Here is a 23577-nt window from a genome sequence, read left to right as displayed (position 1 = left end):
TTGACTACTGTTCCAGACAGTAGCCTCTCTTGGGGAGATTCTCACTCATGGTAGATTCTAAATACTGTGTAAAGGTTTTGTAACATGGAGAAATGAAGACTAAATAAGGAAACACACACACTTCACTTATGATCAAAGATACTAAATAAAGACACATGAGAATGTTAAAGGCAGAAAATTGCTGTTCCATCTGACCTCCTATAATATGATCTTCACATTTAAAAAAAAAAGTCAAAGATATCAGCCCACATTAAGTGTTTCAGCAATTAAAGAAGCAAAGTCAGGCCCTTTGTTTAGTTATAGGAGCAAAAAACAAAAACAAAAATAAAAAACAAAACACCAAAACAAACAAACAAACCATCACCAAAACAACAAATATCATTTTTCCACAAATTTTGTATTCAAATTATTAATTAGAATTATTTTGAAAACCAACCTCACCAGTGTGAATTTATGCAATAAACCGAAGGCTCTATCGCTTCATATTATACATGCTGCTATCTTTAGCAAAGATATAGCTACAGTAGCTGAAGTCTGCAGTAAACATATCACTGTGCTGGACTGCAGTCAAAGTAGAAAACAGATTCTGATTGTCTGGGAGATTATTTCTAATTTTCATTATTCAAAAAAGGATGGATGGAATGGGAAGGATCAGTATAAATTAGATAAAAAGTGGTTTCTCTCTTCAAAACTCTTCTGCTTATGTTATCAGATCTTGGAAGGAGTTTCCTACAGATTATAATTTTTTGGCTTCAGAAAATTGTCTGTCTTCTGGTCAGAGATACAACATAATTAATGCCAACGACACCCAGCAATGCCAGAATGTGTTTACTTTCCTCTTTCTACTTGATCTGAAAACACTTTCACTAGGCACATACAGCTATAGGATATTTTTAAAAATTATTTGCATACCACTATATAATCAAGAGCCTAATCAGCACTCTGTCAAACCACTGAGAATTATTAGAGAAATAATTTACTTTTAAGATACACCCCTGACAAGCAATACCTATTTATTTGTTTAATTTAATTTAAAAGCATAAGGCCAAGAGCTTACAAAGACTTCTACACATGCTTAATTTTACACACTGTGTGAGTAGCCCAAGTGACATCAATGTGAAGATGCTGAACTTTAAGTAGTTTATATGCATAAGTCTTCTCAAAATCAGGGACAAACTTAATGAAAAGTATTATTCTGTAATCCAATCAATATAACTGGATTGGTGAAGAAGTAAACCTAAAACTCATGGTATACAATTACAATTTTAAGTACAAATTTATATTGACTACCACTGGTAAATGTCAGTGCATCAAACTGGAAATACATACCTGTTCCCACGCATAGAATAAATGAACATTTCCGTTTTCAAAAACTGACACACATCCTATGGTCAGGAAGCAGATCCAAATCAAAATCCCAAATAATTTCAGCCATCTCCGAAATAAGGATTCAATGCATACAAGCAAGTATATGACTGCAAATATTACAAGAGCAGTACATACTACAATAATGAAGCCAAGATGTCGATATTTCTGTTGAAAGCAAAACAAAAGTGTCATGTAAGTACTGAACTTTCCTTTTAATAAATGCAAAACCTACTTGTGTGTCTAATGTCAGCCATGCAGCTACGATGTCATCATATTACAAGCTATTCCTACAGCAATGTCTATTCAGACGTACTTTTTGTCATGTTATATGTGGAACTATGCATGTTTTCAGAATCTTAGGAAAAGGAAAATCCCTATGTAAACAAAAAGTATTACTCCAACTTATTGCTACAGTTTCACCTGCTAATATTGGTGAATATCTAATACTTGCAGAACAGAGCTTTTCTATTAAATTATGTTAAAAGTAAAGAAAGTTAATAAGAACAAGGGAGGGAGAGCGTGAGTAGCAAACTTCAGGATGAACTTCCCTCTAGAACAGTGGTTCCCAAACTTTTCGGCATCACGTCCCCTTTTTGATTTTTGAGAAACCCTCACGCCCCCCTCTCCCAGGAGCTGCAAAACTTGAGCCCAAAAAAAAAAAAAATAAGGAACTGACCAGGGCTGAAAAACAAAAATAGCAGCAAAACTTGGGGGGGGGGAGGGGTGGAGAATTACTGCGGAGGGGGAGTTAGGTCGCCTCACCCCCCCCCCCCCCGGAATTTCTTCACGGCCCCCAGTTTGGGAACCCATGCTCTAGAAGTACTACACATCATGGGTACACTGTCTAGGTCCTCAAAGAGCCCTGCAAATACAAAATTTTGTACCTGCGTCTGTATAAGCAAAAATGAGCCATGGATATCTGTGTATCTGCACAGGGCTCTAGTCCTCAGTTCCAAAGAACTGATTCAACTTGCACTTGCGGAAGACTGTTAAAAACTGACAGGGAGATTTACCAGCCCTTTTATCACCATCTTTACATTTAGCTTCTTTTCCTTTACACAACCCATAAATTTGTCTCTTTGGTTCTATTTATGAAAAAAAAGACACTCCATCCAAACCCTAATTTTTGTATTTCCTTAATTAGCCAGCAAGTGATCCTGGTAGCCAGTTCACATATAGATTTGGTGCAATATATTTTTCCTACCCACCATAAACTGTTCCTAAACTTGCATCTGTCACATAGAAAAGTGAACCATATCCAGCTAAAATTAACAATTTTACCCTGATTACATCCCAAAAGAGTTTCCATAACATTTTTTTTCAAACTCTAAAAATCAATCACAAGACTTCTTAAGCAAGGAAACCATTTGTTACTTCACATTTTAGTTTGCTGTATTTCTCAAAACACTCATATTCTTGAATCTAAAGTTACAATATCCTCCCTCTCAAGTTTTTTTTCCACTTTGTTTCACCTTTTTTCCTTAGCATATGTATTTATTGGCATGATCAGAGAAGATAAAAATCAATACATTTTTTCAAATAAAAAAACCCCTGATTTTTTAATTTAAATCAGATTTTTTTATTTTTTTTTAAATCAATAAAATACTAAATTTCTCATTTAAAAAAAACAGCTACATTTTAAAATAACAGTTATAATAAAAACTCATTGGGGGCAGATGACCATTTTGCAGGGCCCAGGGCAGCACAATTTCGTGGGGCCCCCCTTTGGCGCATGCACGGGGCTTCTTGAAGCGCGGGGCCCAGGGCGGCCGCCCCACTCGTCCTGCCTTATATCTGCCCCTGAATCTCATCACAAACATGCTATGCCTACACTTACGGTCTCATAAAAATGAATTAATGGCTCTCATTTGTCCAGACTAGTTACCAGCTCTTGCTTTTTGAAAGTTTTGAGTCTTCAATTTCTGTTTCTCAGCCAACTAACATGTACAAAGACAGGCACTGGCTAGATAGGATTGGTTTTGTTCTGTGCTTATGTTGTGGTGACCCTGGGTCAAGAATGGCAGAAGAGCTAGATAAAACATTGTCTAAAGAGACACAGAGACAGTATGTAGGAAAGGATGGAGGCAGCCTAGAAAGGAACAGTAGAGTGGACAAGAAAGAAAAAGGGAAGACATTATTCAGCATACACACTAGGGATGTTAGAGAGCATGCAAGTGAATACTCATGTAACTACATGAAATCTTAGCATACACACAACTATTTGATAGTCCCCGGGGGCGAGACTTCCTGCTTGTATGGGCTCCAGCCTGCCCCACTTCACTCTCAGCTTTGCTGCCTCTCTATCTGAGGCAACAGCACAGGGAAGAGAGCAGCAGGGAGATCTGGATCTTGCTGATACAGAGGCAGCAAGGGAGAGGGGAGAGTGCCTGTAGTCAACAAAATCAACTGACAAGCCAAGGCTTATAGGTTTCTACACACAGTTTCCTATATCCCCCTACACTCCTCCCATAGAAACAGTCAAGGCTCCTGGGTGTAAGAGAGACCCTATCTGGGAATATTTTGAAAAAATTCATTCCGTGGATAAAAAAGGAAAATGTGTCAAGTGTAAGCAGAGCAAGAGGAGGATGCAGGGACTAGCTGCAAGAATGAATCATCATAAGGAAAACTGCTTATTAGGAGAAAATGAAGTGGAGGAAGAAAGATGTGGATGTGTCTGAAGAAAAAAGTGCATCAACTTTGCAATGCGCCATTCTTCAAGACACTCTATATGCCATTTAGGGTAAGTGTGATTTGACATGTAAATTCCTAAGCTGTTCATTATGCTGGATGTAGCTAGGAAAAAAAGTTTAGCTAATCTTTATGGCTTGTTTAATTAGTTAACTAGGTTGGGAATCTATCACCCAAGTATACAGTACAGAAAGCTGTAGTAAGAGAAATCTGGAGTTGCCACTGTCATTTTCTTATTTTATATCACATAATAAGTGCCATAAGTCTATCCCCTATTTTACTTCAGCATAACTCAGCTTTCCCAAAGGAACACCATCCTATACTTGTTTCCAATGGGGCTTACTTCAAAATTAAGTGCATTCTAAGCACAGTCAGACTTTGCTTTTGGTGGTAACTCAAAATCTGATCTGCATCAAAATGATAATGGGAGTGGGGAAGAGGAGAGCTAGTTTTAGAAGTTTTAAGGACACTGTACACTTAGTGTTTTGAGGACTTGTCTGTTAGAGTTAATAAAATACGAAAATTTTAAAGAAGATTAAGGACAGCCATCAGCTGGCAACCCAGGAGAGCTGCTTCAATTGCAAATGTGAAACATTTATGTAACACTTAAGATTTAGTTTAATAAAATAAGTGCTACTGTGTGTGTGCGCCCGCTTTAGTTCTTACCATTCTTAATGTACTGCTGCAGCATCTGCAGCTTGACACAATTAATGAGTATGATGTGCTATTTCCTAAATAATTAAAAATCAAGTTATCTAAAAAAAATTACACAAAGTATATCATCTTAGATGTTGTAAAATGCTGTGCTAAGATGTAAATTAACATGTTTTAGTGATCAGATTTGCACCACTGTTTGAAGAAATACATGAAGTGTGAGTGGAAAACTTGATTTAAAATCAATTTTTGTTGGTGATTTAAATCGTGATTTAAAGCAATTATTTAAATTGCCTTGATTTAAATCAATCCATCCTGAGCATGACTCTAATATACCTTGGAATATAAACTGTTAAGAAGTCTCTGCCTGTCTGTCTGTCACACACACACTTTTACCACTAACCTGAAATACGGGTTACACCATTCTAGCCCAATGACATGACATGACATCACATCACATCACATCACACACATACACATACTTTTACCACTAACCTGAAGTAAGGTTACACCATTCTAGCCCAATGACACATTTATCTAGTGAGTTTCTGGGACCTTTGATACAAGTTGTTCCCTACCTCACACAATGTACAGTGCAAACCGAGAACCCTAGTTATACTCACAGAATCGACAAAGAATATTACAATTAGCGCAATACAGAAAGTAATTGCAATGAAGAGTAGCAGGAGAAGAAGCGGATGCTGCTGGCTTGTGTAGCGGTACTTCTCATAAAGTGGGTCTGTTATCTTGCAGTCTTCGTTTTCATTAAAGAAGTATTTGCCTTTAGCTGGCATTTTATTCCACTTTGGCTTTTATTTCTCAGCTCCCAGTAATAAGAAGAAAGCAAAGACAGAACTAGCCTTCTTTGAAGAGCACTTTTGTCTTCTTAAGTAGGCTTTGGTTCTGATTTGCTGGACCACACGGAGTGATTCACATTCTGCGTGCTTGCCTTGTGCTTTTGCTCATGAGCATAAAGTTCAGCTCTCAATATATATAATAGGGAAGAGCCCTCCTCCCCAGAGCCACCTCCTATTCTTCAAAGGCTGCATGCAAGTTTTTTTTCTAGATTGATTGATACTTGTGCTGCTGCTGTTCAGCTTTTCTTTTGCCACAGTCACTGTAACTTCTTTCCACAAACTGTCAGCAATTCCTTTGGAGTGTTTTTCACGGGATAAACTCTGTGAAGAGACAGCAAGTTAAACTTCAGTTAATTGGATGCATTTTTGTCTCAGAAAACTATATTCTTGAACCTCTCTGTAAATAACCTTTCACTGGGCCATGGGAATTAAGCACAACAGTCCCTCAACATTTATAACTTTCTGTTTAACATGCCATTTAAACTCTAATGCAGTGGTTCTCAAATACTGACCCCTGGAGCACTTGCTAAAGTTGGGGATTTGATGCTACCTTTTTATAGCAGCTGAAACACTTAAAACCAGCCAAAAATAAATTAAATACCTTTCTATTGTTATATTCCCACATGAGCAATGGCTGTTGTTACCATAGGCATGTTAAGTAATTGAGAATGATACGGTGAGATGGTTCAAGCAATCAAAAAATGGCAACAGATGTGACCAACACTATGTAAAAGTTTGTTCCCCTCCCCCATCTCTAATACAAGATTAATTCCAACTTAATCTTGAAACTGACTGTACATATTAACATGCAGAACTCTTCTGAGATTGAAACAGGCAGAATAAATTGAGCAGTGCAGTGAACTTCTCTTCATGCATATTTACTATTTTGATGGGCTAACAGGTTTGACTTTGATATTCAGTTATAAAAGGATATAACAGAATCATGTACTTGTCATACTAAAAACTGTCGGTTTAAAGATAAAACAACACTGAGTTTTCCGTTGTACCCCAAAATATTATTCCCCGCCCAAAACTAACAAAATTGTTCCATGTTTTTCCAAACACACTTTCATGATTTCTCTGAAGATAATTGCTCCATTGTACAGTTCTTTCATAAGTCTGCATAACATGTATTTAAAGATGTGTGCATAAATCACAGTACCTGCACTTAAATGGTAGAAAGACCACAAATGAGTAAAACATACAATCGCTTGGACTAGACTTTGCCACCCTTACTCACTAAGTGATATCTTAGTCCGCTAGCAATCCCACTGAAATTGATTTAACTGCTCCTGGAGGAAGAGTGGCACCACCCGGTCTTTTGAAGTTAGTACAGGTTGAATCTCTCTAGTCCAGCACACTCTGGTAACATCATGGTCTGGCATGATTTTAGTTAGCTGGATGTCCACTTATCATGGGTGTGGCCAAGTTTCTCATGGTCTCATAAAGTTTGTTTATAGCCACCAGACCTGGCGCTCAGTGTTCTGTGCTGTTATTTAGCTCTAATTTACCCCTAAGTATCTTCTAAGAGCCCAGTAAGTAGTGTGAGTGCTGGTAATGCTGCTAGACAATACTGACCTCCCATGGGCTAGCAAATTATTTGGTTTGGCACTGGTCAGGTCCCCAGGGTGTCAGACTAGAGAGGTTCAACCAATACTTTAAAATGTTCCGAATCAGGGCTACAGACTGATTTTGATTCTTGCTAATAAAAAATGAAGGGCCCAATCCTGTACTCCTACTCAGCCAAAATTCATCTGAGCTTTGAACATGTAATAGTTTGCTCAGATGGAAGATGCTTATTCTTGTTAAAAAGGAACAGGCCATACTAGATTATCAGTTTTAGGGAAAACCCACCACTAAATCATTGGAAATTTCAGCTTAAAACTGACATTACAATATGGACTAATACATACTATTTCATTTTTATTCGCAGTATCTTTTTCATATTCTATTGATTTTGAAACAATAAAAAACTTAATTTACATTTTCTTTAAATTTACCTCCTTAAATATATGAAACAAGTATCAAATAGAAAAATAAAGTACAGTTGTCAAAACCAAAACCTACTGCCCTTATATTTAAAGCACCAATCTGTTAAAAAAAGAAACCAAAGAACTGTAGCTACTAAATCTTTCCAATCTAATTTATACTATTTCTATGGCAACAGCCATGTTAAAATAACAATGAACATTAAGGGATAAGTTACACAGTTAACTAGTAATGACTGATAATTTTCAAATGGCTGCTTGAATATAGTTCATTCAATGACAGGGGAGACTTTTTAAAAAAAGAGTCAGCAAAGTGTGAAAAACAGGATTTAAAAAATGTTTTAGTAGGACTTGATTAAATAATTGCAGCTTCCTTACTAGTAGATTATCATCACCATGGTATTCTAATCTTGGTTTTTCTCTGAAAAGGAATGGCCTGAAAACTTGCTAGAAAGCCAATTTAAATGGCTTACTTTCAAGTAAACTGTTTAAGTATATACAGACACAGTGGACACAGTGCAGCTAGGGATGTAAAATCCTGTTTAATTGGTTAACCAGTTAAACATGATGTTTAACCGATTAACTCAGTGTTTCTCAAACTGTGGGTCCCAACCCCCGGGGGGGAGGTCGTGAGCAATTTTGAGGGGGGTCGCAGCTGGATTCAGTTTTTCCCTTGTGACCCATCTCTCCCGGGCCGTGAAGAGCAGCAGAGCAGTGGAAGGCAGCTGCCGGCAAGCCATGCAGCATGGCCGGGGCCACGGGACTCCAGCTCAGCTGCAGCAGGAGGCAAGGCGGTGGGAGAGTGAGGCCTGAGCAGGAGCAGACAGGTGAGGGGCTGGCCTGGGCATGGTTGCCGGGCAACTAAATGCTTCCCCAGCTGGGAGAGGGCGGGGTCCCTCAGGCAGCGGGCTGGGGAATTGGGTCGGGGCAGAGGACCCAGAGGTAAATAAGGGCACGTGGTGGTCAGAGGAGGAGGCAGAGAAGACATGGGAGAGGAGTGGAGGACGGAGGAGAGGAGAGAGAGAAGGAACCAAAGGGAATGGAAAAGAGGCACAGAGGAGAAAGAGATAGGGGGAAGGAGCCTGCAGGGGGGAAGGGAGTTAAGGACACAAATGCCTTGAAGGAACCCCAGGAGGGCAAGGAGTCTGGTGAGAAGGGGGGGAAGAAGTGACCCAGGGCAGTGAGGGTGGGAGGAAATCACACAAATTCATTTAGCATTTTAGGGGGTCATGGTATCACAAAGTTTGAGAACCCCTGGGTTAACTGATTAAGGGGAGGAGCGCCAGGAGGCTGCCTGCCCACGGGCTCGAGTAGCACCCCCCAACAGAGGCAAGGGCTGCTTCAGTCTAGCCAGAGCAGCCCTTGCCTACAATGCATCCTGTCCCCGTTAAGGGTGATGCTTACCACTTAACCTTTCATATTCTTAATTGCAACTGGAGATGTTGGTAGGGCTTTTGTTGTTGTTGTTGTTGTTGTTTTTTAAAGGAGAAGCACACCAAATTATACCAATATAACCAAATTCTAGAACATTACCCACTGGAAAATAGGGTTGCCAGGTGTCCAGCCGATTCTCTCCCCTCGCTTCCTCCCCCGCCTGCCCCACTCCCCCCGTCCCTCTCCCGGCCAGCCCCGCTTCCCCCCGGCCGGTTCCCCCCTGCCCCAATCTCCCCTGGCCAACCCCGCTCCCGCAGACCTCCTCCCAGCCAGCCCTGCTTCCCGCAGGCCAGTTCCCCCCCATCTCCCCAGGCCAACCCCGCTCCCGCAGACCTCCTCCCAGCCAGCTCTGCTTCCCGCAGGCCAGTTCCCCGCCCCCATCTCCCCAGGCCAACCCCGCTCCCACAGACCCTCCTCCCGGCCAGCCCTGCTTCTCGCTGGCCAGTTCCCCCCCGATCTCCTCCAGCAAGCCCCACTCTCCCCAAACCCTGGCCAGCCCTGCTTCCCACCGGCCGGTTCCCTCCCCCCCATCTCCCCGCCCAGCCCTACTCCCCCCGACCCCCTCCCAACCAGCACTGCTTCCCACCAGCTAGTCCTCCCTCCCCCTACCCGTCCCTCCTCTCAGCCAGTCCCTACCACCCCCCATCTGAGATCAGGTGTGCCTGGTATTTATTTCTGAAGCCACCTCGTAACTCTACTGGAAAATTAATAAGAGCATTTTCCAGACATTAGCCTTAGGTAAGGCAGAAGGCCCAATCCAAAAATTATAGCAAGTATAGAACTCCAATTAACAAACATGTTGAGTGTTTGCCCAAAATGTTTTGCAAGTCTAGATTACTTATAAAGCAAGTGACCAGGTAGAAAAACAGAATATATTGCACCAAGATTGTTGCTGAATAATAAAAAAGTTAATCCTATCAATATAATAAACAATGTTTATATACACTTTGCAAATGAAATGAAGTCATCCTTAGGAAAAAAACAAATTACATTTTTCTCTTCAGCATCGGAAGAAGTGAGTTTTATCTCACAAAAGTTTATGCCCTAATGCCTTATAGCAAAATAAATTTGTAAATGCATATTTACTTCTTGAACTACCAAATCATTAATGATAGCACAACTAGTTTTTAAAATAAACTGATACGAATAATTAGCACTGAGTCTCGTACCTCCTTAGGTATTGTCAAAGAATGACAATTTATCAGGCCCAATATTTTGAAATACTAAACCAGATTTTTCTCAACACAAGAGAAAGTGCATTTGTTAGAAGAGAGGCAATCACTTCAACATTAGTTTATACTGAATTTCTCATTGGAAGGTGTGATATAGACAAATTGGAGGATTGGGTCAAAAGAAATCTAATGAGGTTCAACAAGGACAAGTGCAGAGTCCCGCACTTGGGACAGAAGTATCCCAAGCACTGTTACAGGCTGGGGACCAACTGGCTAAGTAGCAGATCAGCAGAAAAGGACCTGCGGATAGCAGTGGATGAGAGGCTGGATATAAGTCAACTGTGTGCCCTTGTAGCCAAGAAGGCTAATGGCATATTAGGGTGCATTAAGAGGAGCATTTCCAGCAGATCTAGAGAAGTGATTATTCCCCTTTATTCGGCTCTGGTGAGGCCACATCCGGAGTATTATGTCCAGTTCTGGGCCCCCCACTATAGAAAGGGTGTGGACGCATTGGAGAAGGTCCAGTGGAGGGCAACCAAAATGATTAGGGGGCTGGAGCACATGACCTACGAGAAGAGGCTGAGGGATTTGGGCTTATTTAGTCTGCAGAAGAGAAGAGTAAGGGGGGGATTTGATAGCAGCCTTCAGCTTCCTGTACGGATGTTCCAAAGACAATGGAGAGAAGTTGTTCTCAGTAGTGACAGATGGCGGAACAAGGAGCAATGGTCTCAAATTACAGTGGGGGAGGTCTAGGTGGATATTAGGAAAAACTATTTCACTAGGAGGGTGGGGAAGTACCGGAATGGTTTAACCTAGGGAGGTGGTGGAATCTCCATCCCTCAAGGTTTTTAAGTCCCAGCTTGACAATGCCCTGGCTGGGATGATTTAGTTGGGATTGGTTCTGCTTTGGGCAGGGGGCTGGACTCAATGACCTCCCGAGGTCTCTTCCAGCCCTAAGATTCTATGATAATTCCTATAAACGGTGCTGATAAAAAATTTTCACACAATGTTTTCCGAACTTATTGTGGTCAGTTTATGATCTGAAACTGGAGTACAATAGCCCTGGTATTTTTTTAATGCCTGCTACCATACAGCAGATACTATTTTTGTTCCTATGCATCTAATCCCCCACTCCCCACCTCGTTTTTTAAAAATTCTGCTAGGTTCCTTGCGCTGATAAAATCAACTCTAGACAGTGAAAGTGATTGATTGTATACACTCTGAAAAAGTTATAAAATGTTTACATTTTTTTCTCTCTTCCAACATTTAAGCAGATAATGTCAACTTTTCTACAAATCAGAAATCTGTTAAAATTTCCAGTTTAAGTCTGATGATTCAGAATATTACACGTGGCATGTATTACTCATACATGCTCACAGGTACATATAGTACATTAGTTTTACTGAACAACAAGATTGTGGAATTGGGGCTGTAAGGTACTATCAACACGAGCAGGTTTTATTGTACAATAATTACCGCAATTCCCACAGCATTTGAGGAAACACAGCAGATAAATGCTGCTGTATTGACCCATACACAATTTTTATAGGTACCATTCTACCAAGAGTGGTTTTATTTTGAGGGAGGTTTTTCCCATTCACAGATGTGGGATTTGTGCAGATAATTACAGTGAACACTGAGATGTGTACACAATAAAAATAAAAGTAATGAGTTGTTGACCTAGCATTAGTCATTCCAATGTCAGCCCTAACACATAGACTTGACTACATATCATGTCATGACTACTTACAATAATCTCTTTTAAAGAGCAACAGGAAATATTTAAAAGTCCATCTGCATAGTCTGCATTTTCAAAGTGCTGGTTAAGTTTCTTTCCTGAGCAAGTCATCCATACGCCTACATTTGAAGAAGTGGGTTGAAACCCACGCAAGCCCATGATACCATCTATGTTTTATTAGTCTTTAAGGTGCTGCTAGACTATTTGTTGATTTTTAAGTTTTTCCAGTTACAGACTAACTCGGCTACCTCTCTGAAGCATTCCTACATTATCAGTTGATGAGTCTTTCTTAAACTTACGGAGCCAGGAAATAACATGAACAAGAAACAGTTTTTTCCAAGCAGATGCTTAAGTGCTTTGCTGATTAAAGGCCTAGTTGCCACCTGTTTGCTTCTTCCTCTCACTTATACGCCTGCACACACACTATCCAGTAAATTATCCCTATAGATTGATAGAATTTAAGGCCAGAAGGGACCTTCAGATCATTTAGTCTGGCCACCTGTATATATTGTAGGTCTTTACTGTTCTATGGAATCCAATAACCAGCATTTGGCTAACGTATCACATCCAGAAAGGCATCCAGTCTTTATCTGAAGTCATTGAGAGACAAAGAATCCAACACTTCCCTGATAGTTTGGGTTTATCACCCTCACTGTTAAAAAAAAAAAAAAAAAAAAAACCTTACAAATTTCCCTGGCTTCAGTTCAAGCTAGTCACTCATGTTGTCCTTCTCCTCTAGATTAAAGAGCCATTTAGTAACCAGAATTTTCTCCCTTTGGTCATATTTGTGCAGTCATCAGTCGTCTCATAGTCTACTGTTTGAGAAACTAAACAGCTTGTACTCTTTTCACACACGCCCCCTCTAAAGCATTTTCTCTAATCCTTGAATCATTTTGGAGGCTCTTTTTTTAATATTCTACAATTTTTCTGCACTATTTTTAAGCACCATGCACACAGTATTTCTTTACTGGTCTCACCAAATACCACACAAAAAGGTTAAATCACCTCCCATCTGTCAGACACGCGTTTCTAAAATGTATAGTAAGATAACCAACATCCCAACAGCACCCCAGGCAAATGCACCAAAACAAGCAGTTGAGTGGTAATCAAATCCACACTCCACTAGTGCCAAATTCTGACCACCATCAAGGAGAATCCATATTGCTATGAGTATCCTGTAAATCCATGACAAGAGCAACGGATGAGAGAAAAGTTGTATTTAGACAGGAGCAGAGTTAATTGTTACTAACCTTTAGGTTAATACATATCTATAAAAAGAGTAGGGAAGGTTAGGTGTCACACCAGTTAGGTGTTAGCACCAGTGCCAGCAACTTAGCCAAGACCTGTGTGTGCTCTGTAGTCAACCGTGTGCACCAGATAGCGAGATGACTATTTAGACCAAGTAAAGAAACTTAACCAATGAGATTACAATTCGTAATGGATACCCAAAGAGTGAAAGGAAAAGAAAGATTCCCTTTATAAAAAGACAAGACTCTTTCCAGTCCAAAACAGAAGAGTAAAGCTTGCTACATCCATAGAACTCGCACCTATTTCAGCTGGTGGGGGCAGGATTGGGACCAGAATCTACAGCAGGAACCGATACAAATGGCATTAGGCTAAATTTTTAATGGAGACCAGTTTGCTTCAATTAGAGCAGCAGTGTACAACCTTTTTTCAGCCGCGCCCCACGGCTGGGCCTGGCCATTGGTGGCCACGTGGCACTTAGATCCAGGCAGCCAGCGGCTGGGCCCGGCCATTGGCGGCCGCGCAGCACAGCAACCCCCCAGGAAGACATCCGGGGCCCCCACATGGGGGTCGCAACCCATGGGTTGCTCACCACTGAACTAGAGCCATACTAGACACACAAAGTAAGTGAACTACAGTGATATCTTTTATTGGACCAACTTCGGACAATGAGAAAGACAAGTTTGATACCATACTGAGCTCTTCTTCAAGGATGTGAAAGGAACTCCAGACATCACAGCTGACAGCAAGTTAAAATAGGTTTTGTGGGACAAATAGTTAACTCATAGTCTGAGGCTCAAATATGTCTTAAACTCCCAGCCCACAGACCATCCCAGCAGGAGCAATTGCACAATCCAATGTGTGAATCCCGGTGGGCTGTCCCCATTACCATTCCACCAATCCCTACTCCCTCCCACTATCACCTCACCCTCTCCCCCCATGTCATCCTGTCCTCTGAGGATGCGGCTCTGGGGATCGCCAGTGAGGCCTGACGCATCCCAACAGCAGTGGTTCCTCCTTCCCCCATGCTCCTAGCGGTGGCAGAAGTCGTGGGGAAGCGGCATGCAATCAGTGGACACATTTGCTCTGCCTCCCCGTAGCTCCTGCCACCGTGGGGAACGCAGAGGGGCTGCTGCTTCCTCACTGCATCAGCCCCACACCCCATGATCCCCGAAGCCACATCCTCGGGGGATGGAGTGCCACGGCAGGAGAGGGCAGCGTGCTGGTGGGAAGGAGCAGAGCTTGGGGAACAGTAACAGATAGCCTACCAGGACTCCCAAGTTGGATAGAGCAATTCCTCCAGCTGGGGATGGCCTGCGGGCTGGGAGTTTGAGACCCCTGGTCTAAGGGCTCTGTGCAGCTCAAAAGCTTGTTTCTCTCACCAACAGTTAGTTCTATAAAATATTACTGCACCCAGTTTGTGTGTCTAATATCCTGGGACTGACAAAGCAACAAGTACTCAGAATAGAGCTACAGTAAACAAATGCAAAAGGAAGCTTATGGGTTTAGTTCCCCTGACTTTTTTTAAGGTGCCATTTGTAGGATGCTTGCCTAAGTTCTTAAAAGGAAACTCTTTTCCTCTCTTCATATTTTGAAACATCAGTCTTTGCAATCTATTTCTCACACAGCATAGAGGTTTTATTATTTTGGATAGGCCTGTATTGTCATTCACAGGGCAAGTGTACACTACCACCTAAGTCAGGGGTGGCCAACCTGTGGCTCTTCTGAAGTTAATATGTGGCTCCTTGCTCAGGCGCCGACTCCAGGGCTGCAGCTATAGGTGCCATATTTCCAGTGCTTAACTCCTGGCTCCACCTCCTCCTTCAAGCGTATTGCACCCTCGCCCCTTCACTTCCCCACAGCCTCCTGAGAGCCTCCTTAGTGCCATGAAACAGCTGATTGCAGTGGGCAAGAGGAGTGGGGAAGGAAGAGGAGGCACTGATCAGTGGGGATGCTGGTAGGCGAAAGATACTGGAGACAGGAGAGGAGGCACCTGATGGGGACTACTCACAAATTACTGTAGCTTTTTGGCAATATACATTGGTAAAGTGTGGCTCCTTCTCAGGCTCAGGTTGGCCACACCTGGCATATGTCAATCTAACTTAGGTCACCCAGGGAGTGAAAAGCCACTGCAGAGTGAACCAAGTTACAGTGACCTAAGCACTGTCCACACCAGCACTATCAGGCTATGTCTACACTACATAGTTTTTCTAGGATACCAGAAGTATCCCAGCAAAACTCTGCCATGTCCAGGGAATGTGTCTGCTTTTCCAAAAAACCTCATTTAATGAGGAAGAAGGGATGTTTCAAAAAAGCATTTTTTCCCAACATTTGGCCCAGTGTAGATGGGCCAAATGTTGGAAAAGCCTCTTCCAAAAAAAGAAGCAGAAAAAGCTACACAAATTGCTGTTCGCAATTAGCGTAACTTTTTCCGGAAGAACAGTGTAGTGTAGACATAGCCTTAGTGGGAGAGCGTTTCCTGCCAACATTACTTCTGTCTCTTGCAAAGGTGGAGCAATTAGCCACTCTTCCATCAGCACAGAGCATCTTCATCAGACACACTACAGCTGCACCATTGTAGCACTTCTAGGATATACTTGCCGAGAAAGTTAGAAGTACCAAGAATGAAACCCTGTAGTGTCTTCATGTTACAAAGACACAGGAGTTTGTTACAACAAATGGAAAGGTACAACTATAAATCAAACTGCTCAGTACAGATTGAATCCCATTTGTTCTCAGACTTACTAAAACCATCTGCAGTTTTTCACCACACAGTTTTCCTTAAGACTGAGCCTAGACTCACCAATCACAAACTAGACTGACAACCCTGCAAAACGCATCCTAGAACACGGGAAGAAAAAGTTATGGACAAACTAACAGAAAAGTGAAATTGAGGACAACACTCAGCAAGTCATTTTCTTAAGTGAGCTACAAAAGAAAAATATGAAAATGTGAGCCACTTCACAGGGAAAACTGGCATAGAAGACATACCCTGCAGATCAATTCATTTATCAATACAAAAGCAGAAAGTTTGGCTGAGGCAAGAGGAGAGTCAATTTATGGTGTGATAACAACATGATTCAGGAGTTTGACTGATGTGCCTCCCAAGCAGCAAGAAATCTTTCTTTCTCTTTTCAGCCTGGAGAAGATCAGAAGTGAACAAAATGTTCAGTATATAGTCAATTAACAGCTAGTAATTTATTACAGAACAATACTTATATTGCAAGTAACAGCCACCTCTCATAATATTGCTGAGCTACTGAACAGAGTGCTTTTTCCTCCTCAAGTCTTATTTTCCAAGACAGTCTATAATATTGAATTAGTGGATCAGTACAGGGTTTCAGACATGTGCTGACCATCAAATTGTTGCACCAAATTTCACATTCCAAACATTCTTCCCAACTAGCATGACTCACATGGTTCTTGACCTTCTTTGCCCCTTAATTTATTTGTAGCAGGAAAATGTTTAGGGAGGATTTCAGTCTCTTCCCCCTCCCCCCCACCCACACACCAACAGTGAACTGCACCGCCTTGCATGCATTTATGAAGCAGTCTACACTAGTGGTCTCCAACCTTTTTAACCACGAGATCACTTTCGCAATTCAAGTGCAACGTAAGATCTACCTTAAACCCAAATACTCTTGCCCCACTTCCTTCCCGCCCCTTCTTTGAGGCTCTGCCCCTGTCCCACTCCTTCTCTGAGGCCTCACCCTGCTCGCTCCATTCCTCTGCCTCCCCCATCCTCACTCACTTTCACTAGGCTGGGATAGGGATGCAGGTTCTGATCTTGGGCCAAAGAGTTTGGAGTGTGGGAATGGCTCCCAACTTAGAACAGGGTGGAGGATTGGGGTTCAGGAATCAGGTTCTGGCTGGGCACCATTTAACTTGTGCTTCTAGGTGGTAGAGCAGTTGGGTTAAGGCAGGCTTACTCCTGCCCTGGCCCAGCACCACTCCTGAAAGCAGATGGCATGTACAAAAATGGCTCCATGTACTGCCCCTCATCTACAGGCACTGAGCCCACAACTACACTTCCCCACTACTGATCAATGGGAGCTGCAGGAGTGGTGTCTGCAGGCAAGGACAGCATGTGGAAAGCATGTGCTCTGCCTCTCTCAGGGGCTGCAGGGGCAGACAGCAAAAGAAATAGCAGTGTGTGTATTTGTGAGAATGACACAGAATGTGAGTGTGTGTCTGTGTGACAGATTCGCACTGCCAGGCTCCCTCCATCCCCTTCACTGTGTGGAGATAGGGTACAGAAATGGGAAAAAGGGGGGACACCCTGACATAAGTGCTTCCCCTCTTCTCCTTCCCACACCCTGCACAGCAAGCAGGAGATTCCCGGGGGGCAGCTTCAAGGCAGAGGGCAGGAGCAATAGCACAGTGGGTGGAGGGCAACTGAAGTGCCAGTGCTTGATAGCTTCCTGGCCAAACCAGTCAGGATGACCTGTCAGAGGCTCCAAGATCTACTGGTAGATCCCTATCTACTGGTTGGTGACCACTGTTCTACACAGAGTAGATGAAATCCAGGTCTTCCTTAAGGCAACGAGACTGGAATAATATTCTGTGCTTTAAAATATCAATTTACATGTCTGGTCAGCTATCCTGAGTTCTAATTTCTATTGACCCTTACTCAGCGCCAAAGGGTAAATTCCCTGGGGTTTGAGGTTTCTCAAGAAGCCCCTCAGCCTATTGTTTTGAGACTAACAAAATATATCCACATTTTGTGCATGGCAATATTCTAAAACAATCATTTAATAGGCTTAATGCAAGTCCCCTAGCTACTTTCCCAAGAGGACAAGTGAGGATGTCCGTGCACCAACTTTCCCTTTGTCTGTTTATGCTCCATAGATGCAGCCAGACTCCAGAAGGGCCTGGGTGCCTCCCCTTATCAGACATATCAGAAGTCAGGAGCCGTGGCTGGTGGTCTACTCTCACCAGCCTCTATTATCTTCTGGGGCCAGCAAACTACCCATTGCTCACTCTCATCTTGTCTGGGAGTGAGACACAAAAACCCACTCAACTTCCCCTCCCCCCTGACCCAATCCAGCAGCAAAAGGCCCATTGAAACCCTTCCTCCCAATCTCCTTGCGCTGTCACTTTAAGCATTATATACAAACGTACACCGCCGGGCACTGAGCTAAGGGGAAGACTCCAGAAATCTCTGCCTTCACATAGCACCCAAAAAGGGATGTGGTTGGAACGGAAATAGTATTTCAGGCACTGTCACATCAAGAGACAAGTGGTTGCCTACCGCAGAAGGGCCTACCCTGGGACTGTGGCAACAATGAGAATTCTCACCTGCTCCTCCCAAAACTAAACATGCAGGTCAGGGCAAGACAGAGCATAAGGTTTGCTTGGGTGGAAAATCAGAGTACAGACAGAAAGGGCAGAATGGGACCCTGACTTCCTTGTGCCTGTGGAGCATACAGCAATTTCAAGGTGCTAACTCCAACTCTATAATAACAATAATGAAGAGATCTGGTAGTCACCACTGTCCTCCCAAGGCAATGAAGCACGGTGTGCAAGTGGGTCTAGAATCCCAGCCATCCTTTCTGAGAGAAGCTGGGCATCAGGGGGCATTTCTTCTCTCCCTCCCTGAGGCAGCTTTCTCTGCAGACAAAGGGAGGATTAAGAGCTCCCTACCTGAGCTATAAACAGGATAGGTACTGACCAAAACAACTCCCTTCAGAGTGAAAACACTCCATTCATCTGAAGTTTGTTGTGGTCATGAAAGCTCATGATACCATCTACATTTTTGTTACTCTCTAAGGTGCTGCAAGACTATTTGCTGTTTTTTAAGTTTTTCCAGTTACAGACTAATACGGCTACCTCTTTGATTCCTTCAGAGGGGGAAGCCTGAAAAGGCTTTCAGTTTTGTTCTTTGTTTTGAAGTTACAGATAGGTTTGTGTGCATACTCACTGTAACTGCCTGGGTAATCACAAATGTACTTCTGTGCACACACTTTCATCTGGGCCCAGGCCTTTACCTGCTGAGAATTCTTTCCCATTCAACCAATGCTATTCTGTTTGTGTTCTAAAAGCTAACCTGTGAACGCTCGTCTGAGAACGATGAAACAAAGACAGATTACAAGAACCAAAGTAAAGAAGGATATGCTGCCCTATTTTTTGCAATAGTTAGAAAACAAAAGAAAGCAGAACCAGCTTGTCCATTTTTAGCTTCCGTCATTTCAAAACGTAGACAGTTGCATGGTTTTAAATTTCCATTCCTTCCTTCTTCTGTTGTCCAAATGGAACAACTACACTGATTCTGAAACATCTTTAGTAATTTCTATTTATTTCCATAACAAAGATTATATGCTATAAATTACTAACAAGCAGATATTGAAGCACAAGAAACCCAGGATCCCATGCAGACAATATCAAGTTAATTGAAAAGGATAGAACATTAATATGTGAACTGTGAACATCTGAAAATACAACCATCTACAGTTTGAGTTTCTAAAACTCACAGCTGAAATCAGTTTCTGTATTTTCTTCCTTTTCAGAACAGAATTCTTTTAGTAGCAGATCATCACAGAGTGCGACAATTGTGTTAAAAAAGCTTCAAATCAGGAGTAGCTCCTTCTTTCAGAGTTAGGATTTGCAACCCATGCTACAGTTACCTACACCAGTGGTTCACAACCTTTTTTATGGAGAGGACAACATTCATAAATCTTTAATGGACCAGTAATATTTTATTTGTGTATTTGCATATTCATTACAGCCAGTCCCTGACTTACAAACGCATCGATGTATGACCAGCCGCACTTATGACCAGCCTCCTATTAAGCGTGGCCCTGATTTACGAACGGCAATCTGCGCTTACGAACAGTGTGGTCTCATTTAAATGAAAGGGGTCCGACTTACGAACGGATCTAGTTACGACCAAGTGCTTGGAACATAACTCGTTCGTAAGTCGGGGACTGGCTGTATATGAATGAATATGCAAATAAAATGTTACTGGTCTGCCAAAAGCCCCAGCCCCCAGAGACGCTGCCAACAACTGGCTTCAGGTCCCCCATTCCACTACCCCTTAGAGCCCACCACCACCAGACCCCCTCCCCCCCAGTGCCAGCCTCCTGTTTCGGGCCACTTGGCCTTGAGGCCCCAAATCTCAGCAGGCCATGTGGTAGCTGCACAGCTGTTCCTGGATTGCGGCAGGAGCAGCTAGGGGGAACCCGGACCCCAGAGCTCCCATGGTTTGCCACCTGGCAGCAGGCCACAGACCAGCAGTCGGGAATCACTGACCTGAACCCTCAATAATCCTATCAAAAAGTGTATAGCAAGGAATACCTATTTTGTATTTAGTGACTTACCAACTATCAGTAGTGCAGACAAGAAGCTTTGTTTAAAAAAAGTTAACCTACTTCATGTGTTGTTTCATTTTTTGAGGAGTACGGGATCTTTTGAAAAAGCGCCCCGTTGTCAAAAAAACGCGTCTAAACCACGGATTCCGTTTCGAAATGGCGCTTATTCGAAATAGTGCCATGACGCGATTATGCAAATGAATGTAAATCCCCGCTTCATTTGCACTTTAGAAATGTCTAATTTACATCCCTCTGCCGACAGAGGGGTATAGTTTAGATGTAGCCTTAGTCTTTAAGATGCCACAAGACTCCTCGTTGTTTTTGCAAATGCAGACTAACATGGCTACCCCTCTGAGACTTTTGCAAAATATCCGTGTCTTATAATTAAATCTAACGTTTCACAAGTAGGCAAAAGAGTAGACAAAACAAGTGGGGTTAAAATCCCCATTACCTGTGAGCTAAAGGAGAGGATGAAACTTCATGTTGACACTTCCCAGATTCTTAGGAAGTATTTTAAGAACCACAACCGTGATACTACTAAATGCTTTCTAGACAAACATGCAAACTTAACATAATTTGTTTTTGTGGACACTCACAGTTCTAACTCCAACATATTGCTTAACTTCAGGTCCTTGTCACTATACACCTCTTAAAATAGGAAGTATTCAAATTATATATAATGTTTGTTAATTGAAAATTGTTCCCGTAGCAACAAGCAGAAACAGATTATTATATGCTGGGGAAATAAAATTAAAAACAGCTAAGAAAAAAATACTCTGTCCTGTGTAAGCTTTTACTTAGCAACTTCAAAGCATTCCTAGTTAGTAGTACTCAAATAGATAACAGGTATTTGTTTTTATTCACTTCCTTAACCTTTTAGATGCTGTTAACATGTACTGCTTTATAACCCATAGGTAGCTAAATTTCAATAATAGTGAAAAGATTTCCTTGTATACACACTCTCCCCCATCCTTGTCACTGGAGTTGTGTCAACCATGGAGAGCCGCTTCTCACCTGGCCCAAAGCTGCTGAGGTGAGAGACTCTGGGGTAGTCCTCTGTCCCCTGAGGGAGCCTGCATACTGAACCTCTCTTCCTCAGCCTCACCCCAGAGCAATGATTTAAATGAAGCATGCACATTTTAATTGAAAAAAATTAAGAGCCCAAGCAAAGCTGGGTAAATCTTGTTATCAATAAGGGACAAAAAACATACTATGGAGTTCCTTGGAGGAGAAAGATATAAAGGGAAGAGATTTCTCCAAAGCAACCTCAGTACTGAAGTCAATAGGCTTTTCACCCAAGCAACATAGTTATATCAATGTAAGTTGCTAGCATATACCAAGCTAATGAGGTCCAAGAGTCTGACTCAATGTTTACAGTGATCCTGTGAAGCGTTATATCTAATGCCTCACAAGGATCTTCCAGGGTATCCCAAATCAAAGTTTGTCTTTTTCTAGTGTTCCCCTCTCCACACTTACAAGAGAGAAAAGAGAAGGGAAGGGACCATGCATCTGGACTGGACCTAAACTTGACCATCTTCTTAGGATGAGCCAGGGAAAGGGGAGGAGAGGAGGGAAACAGTGTCTTTATGAGAAGAATATTTCCCAACAAGAGAAGAAATGTTGGGAGATTTTTAGCTTCTTTTAGAGACATTTTAGATGGGGGAGAGGAACAGAATTCAACCTCAATTTCAACAGGAACCTGCCAACAATGGCCTAAATCTCAATTCCCTCATTACTACACTCTTTACTTCCATGTTGGCAAGTGTCTTAAGAAACAGAGGGGAACCAGGAAATTGCAAATAAAACCTGTAATCTACAACTAGTTCAAAAACCAGACTGTAATGGATAACTGAAAGAACCCATGTAATTCTAAAGTAAGCTGCTGGACATAAACTTCACCTACATAAAGTATCTAAAAGGGCGTTACAAGGAGGAGGGAGAAAAATTGTTCTCCTTGGCCTCTGATGATAGAGTAAGAAGCAATGGGCTTAAACTGCTGCAAGAGAGGTTTAGGTTGGACATTAGGAAAAACTTCCTAACTGTCAGGGTGTTGAAACACTGGAATAAATTACCTATGGAGGTTGTGGAATCTCCATCACAGGAGATATTCAAGAGCAGGTTAGATAAGCATGTCAGGGATAATCTAGGTGGTGGTTGGTCCTGCCGTGAGGGCAGGGGACTGGACTCAATGACCTCTCAAGGTCCCTTCCAATTCTAGTATTCTATGATTCACAGCCTTATAATTAACTTCAATTTTTATCCCAGCAGAAAAATACCGCTTTCATAACATTGACTTTTTATAAGAAGCAAACTCTGGTGTGAAATTTCATGGCACCCTAAAGGGGAAATTCAGCTATGTTTTTTGTCTTTCAAAGCTCACAGGTTGTAATGTTTACCATTACATGATTACCAGACTTCCAAACACACCTTATAGATAGATTTTTCTGTCCATAGCTAGTTTGAAACAGATCTTACCTCTATAAAAATCAATATCCCATTTATTCTTTAAGCTTTCAGTGACCCATTTAAAATCCTTTTCTTCAACACACTGTCCTCAAAACTTAGGCAACTTTTCATGGTATAGATTTTTCCAAATCTAATAATAGTTTAGTTTATCCAAAGCATAATACCTGAGAGAGAATTGCTGGATTTGTTTGGCTGGTAATAAAGAGAGCAATTAAATATAAAGATAATAGCGAAAGCAAATGAATTTTTCCAACAGTCCTCACAACACTTGGATGTTAGGGAAATAACCATCTCAGTTCCATTCTTTTCAGGTAATGAAGATGAGACACCTACAGAAACTGAAGTCGACTTGCAAAGATAAAATAGATCGTTGCCCTTTCCTGTTTATTCGCCCATTGGTCAAATGTTCCAGAATGCTTGGTCCTAAAGATGCTTGTCTTCCAATCATTCCTCCAATAGATCAATAATTACTGCTTTCAAAGAGATGCTCTTTATAAAAGTTTGCTTGTTTGTTTTAACGCCACTTTGGCCAATTATGGTAAATCAGCCTTATATATATAAAATCTAATATAAACACATAATTTACTCGCATCATTGAACTCCTCTAAAATACAGAGCACACTGTAGGAGAAAACCCTCTTACTCCCCACAGTGGGGAGA

General features: G+C 41.9%; 1 protein-coding gene across 3 annotated transcripts in view; it reads right to left on the bottom strand.

The window, feature by feature from the left end:
• Positions 1-23577, bottom strand: part of ADCY7 (adenylate cyclase 7) — a 123539-nt gene that overhangs the window by 60690 nt on the left and 39272 nt on the right. For all 3 annotated transcript variants that reach the window (XM_075940248.1, XM_006121142.3, XM_075940249.1), the window contains exons 2-3: positions 5334-5888; positions 1330-1533 (exon numbers count right to left, since the gene is read on the bottom strand). In XM_075940248.1, the coding sequence (XP_075796363.1) occupies positions 1330-1533; positions 5334-5504 (375 nt within the window). In that variant the 5' untranslated portion in view covers positions 5505-5888. The remainder of the gene's footprint in view (positions 1-1329; positions 1534-5333; positions 5889-23577) is intronic.

This window comes from Pelodiscus sinensis, chromosome 12, assembly GCF_049634645.1.
Source record: "Pelodiscus sinensis isolate JC-2024 chromosome 12, ASM4963464v1, whole genome shotgun sequence".
Lineage (NCBI taxonomy): Eukaryota > Metazoa > Chordata > Testudines > Trionychidae > Pelodiscus > Pelodiscus sinensis.
This window is presented reverse-complemented; position numbering and strand designations above follow the sequence as displayed.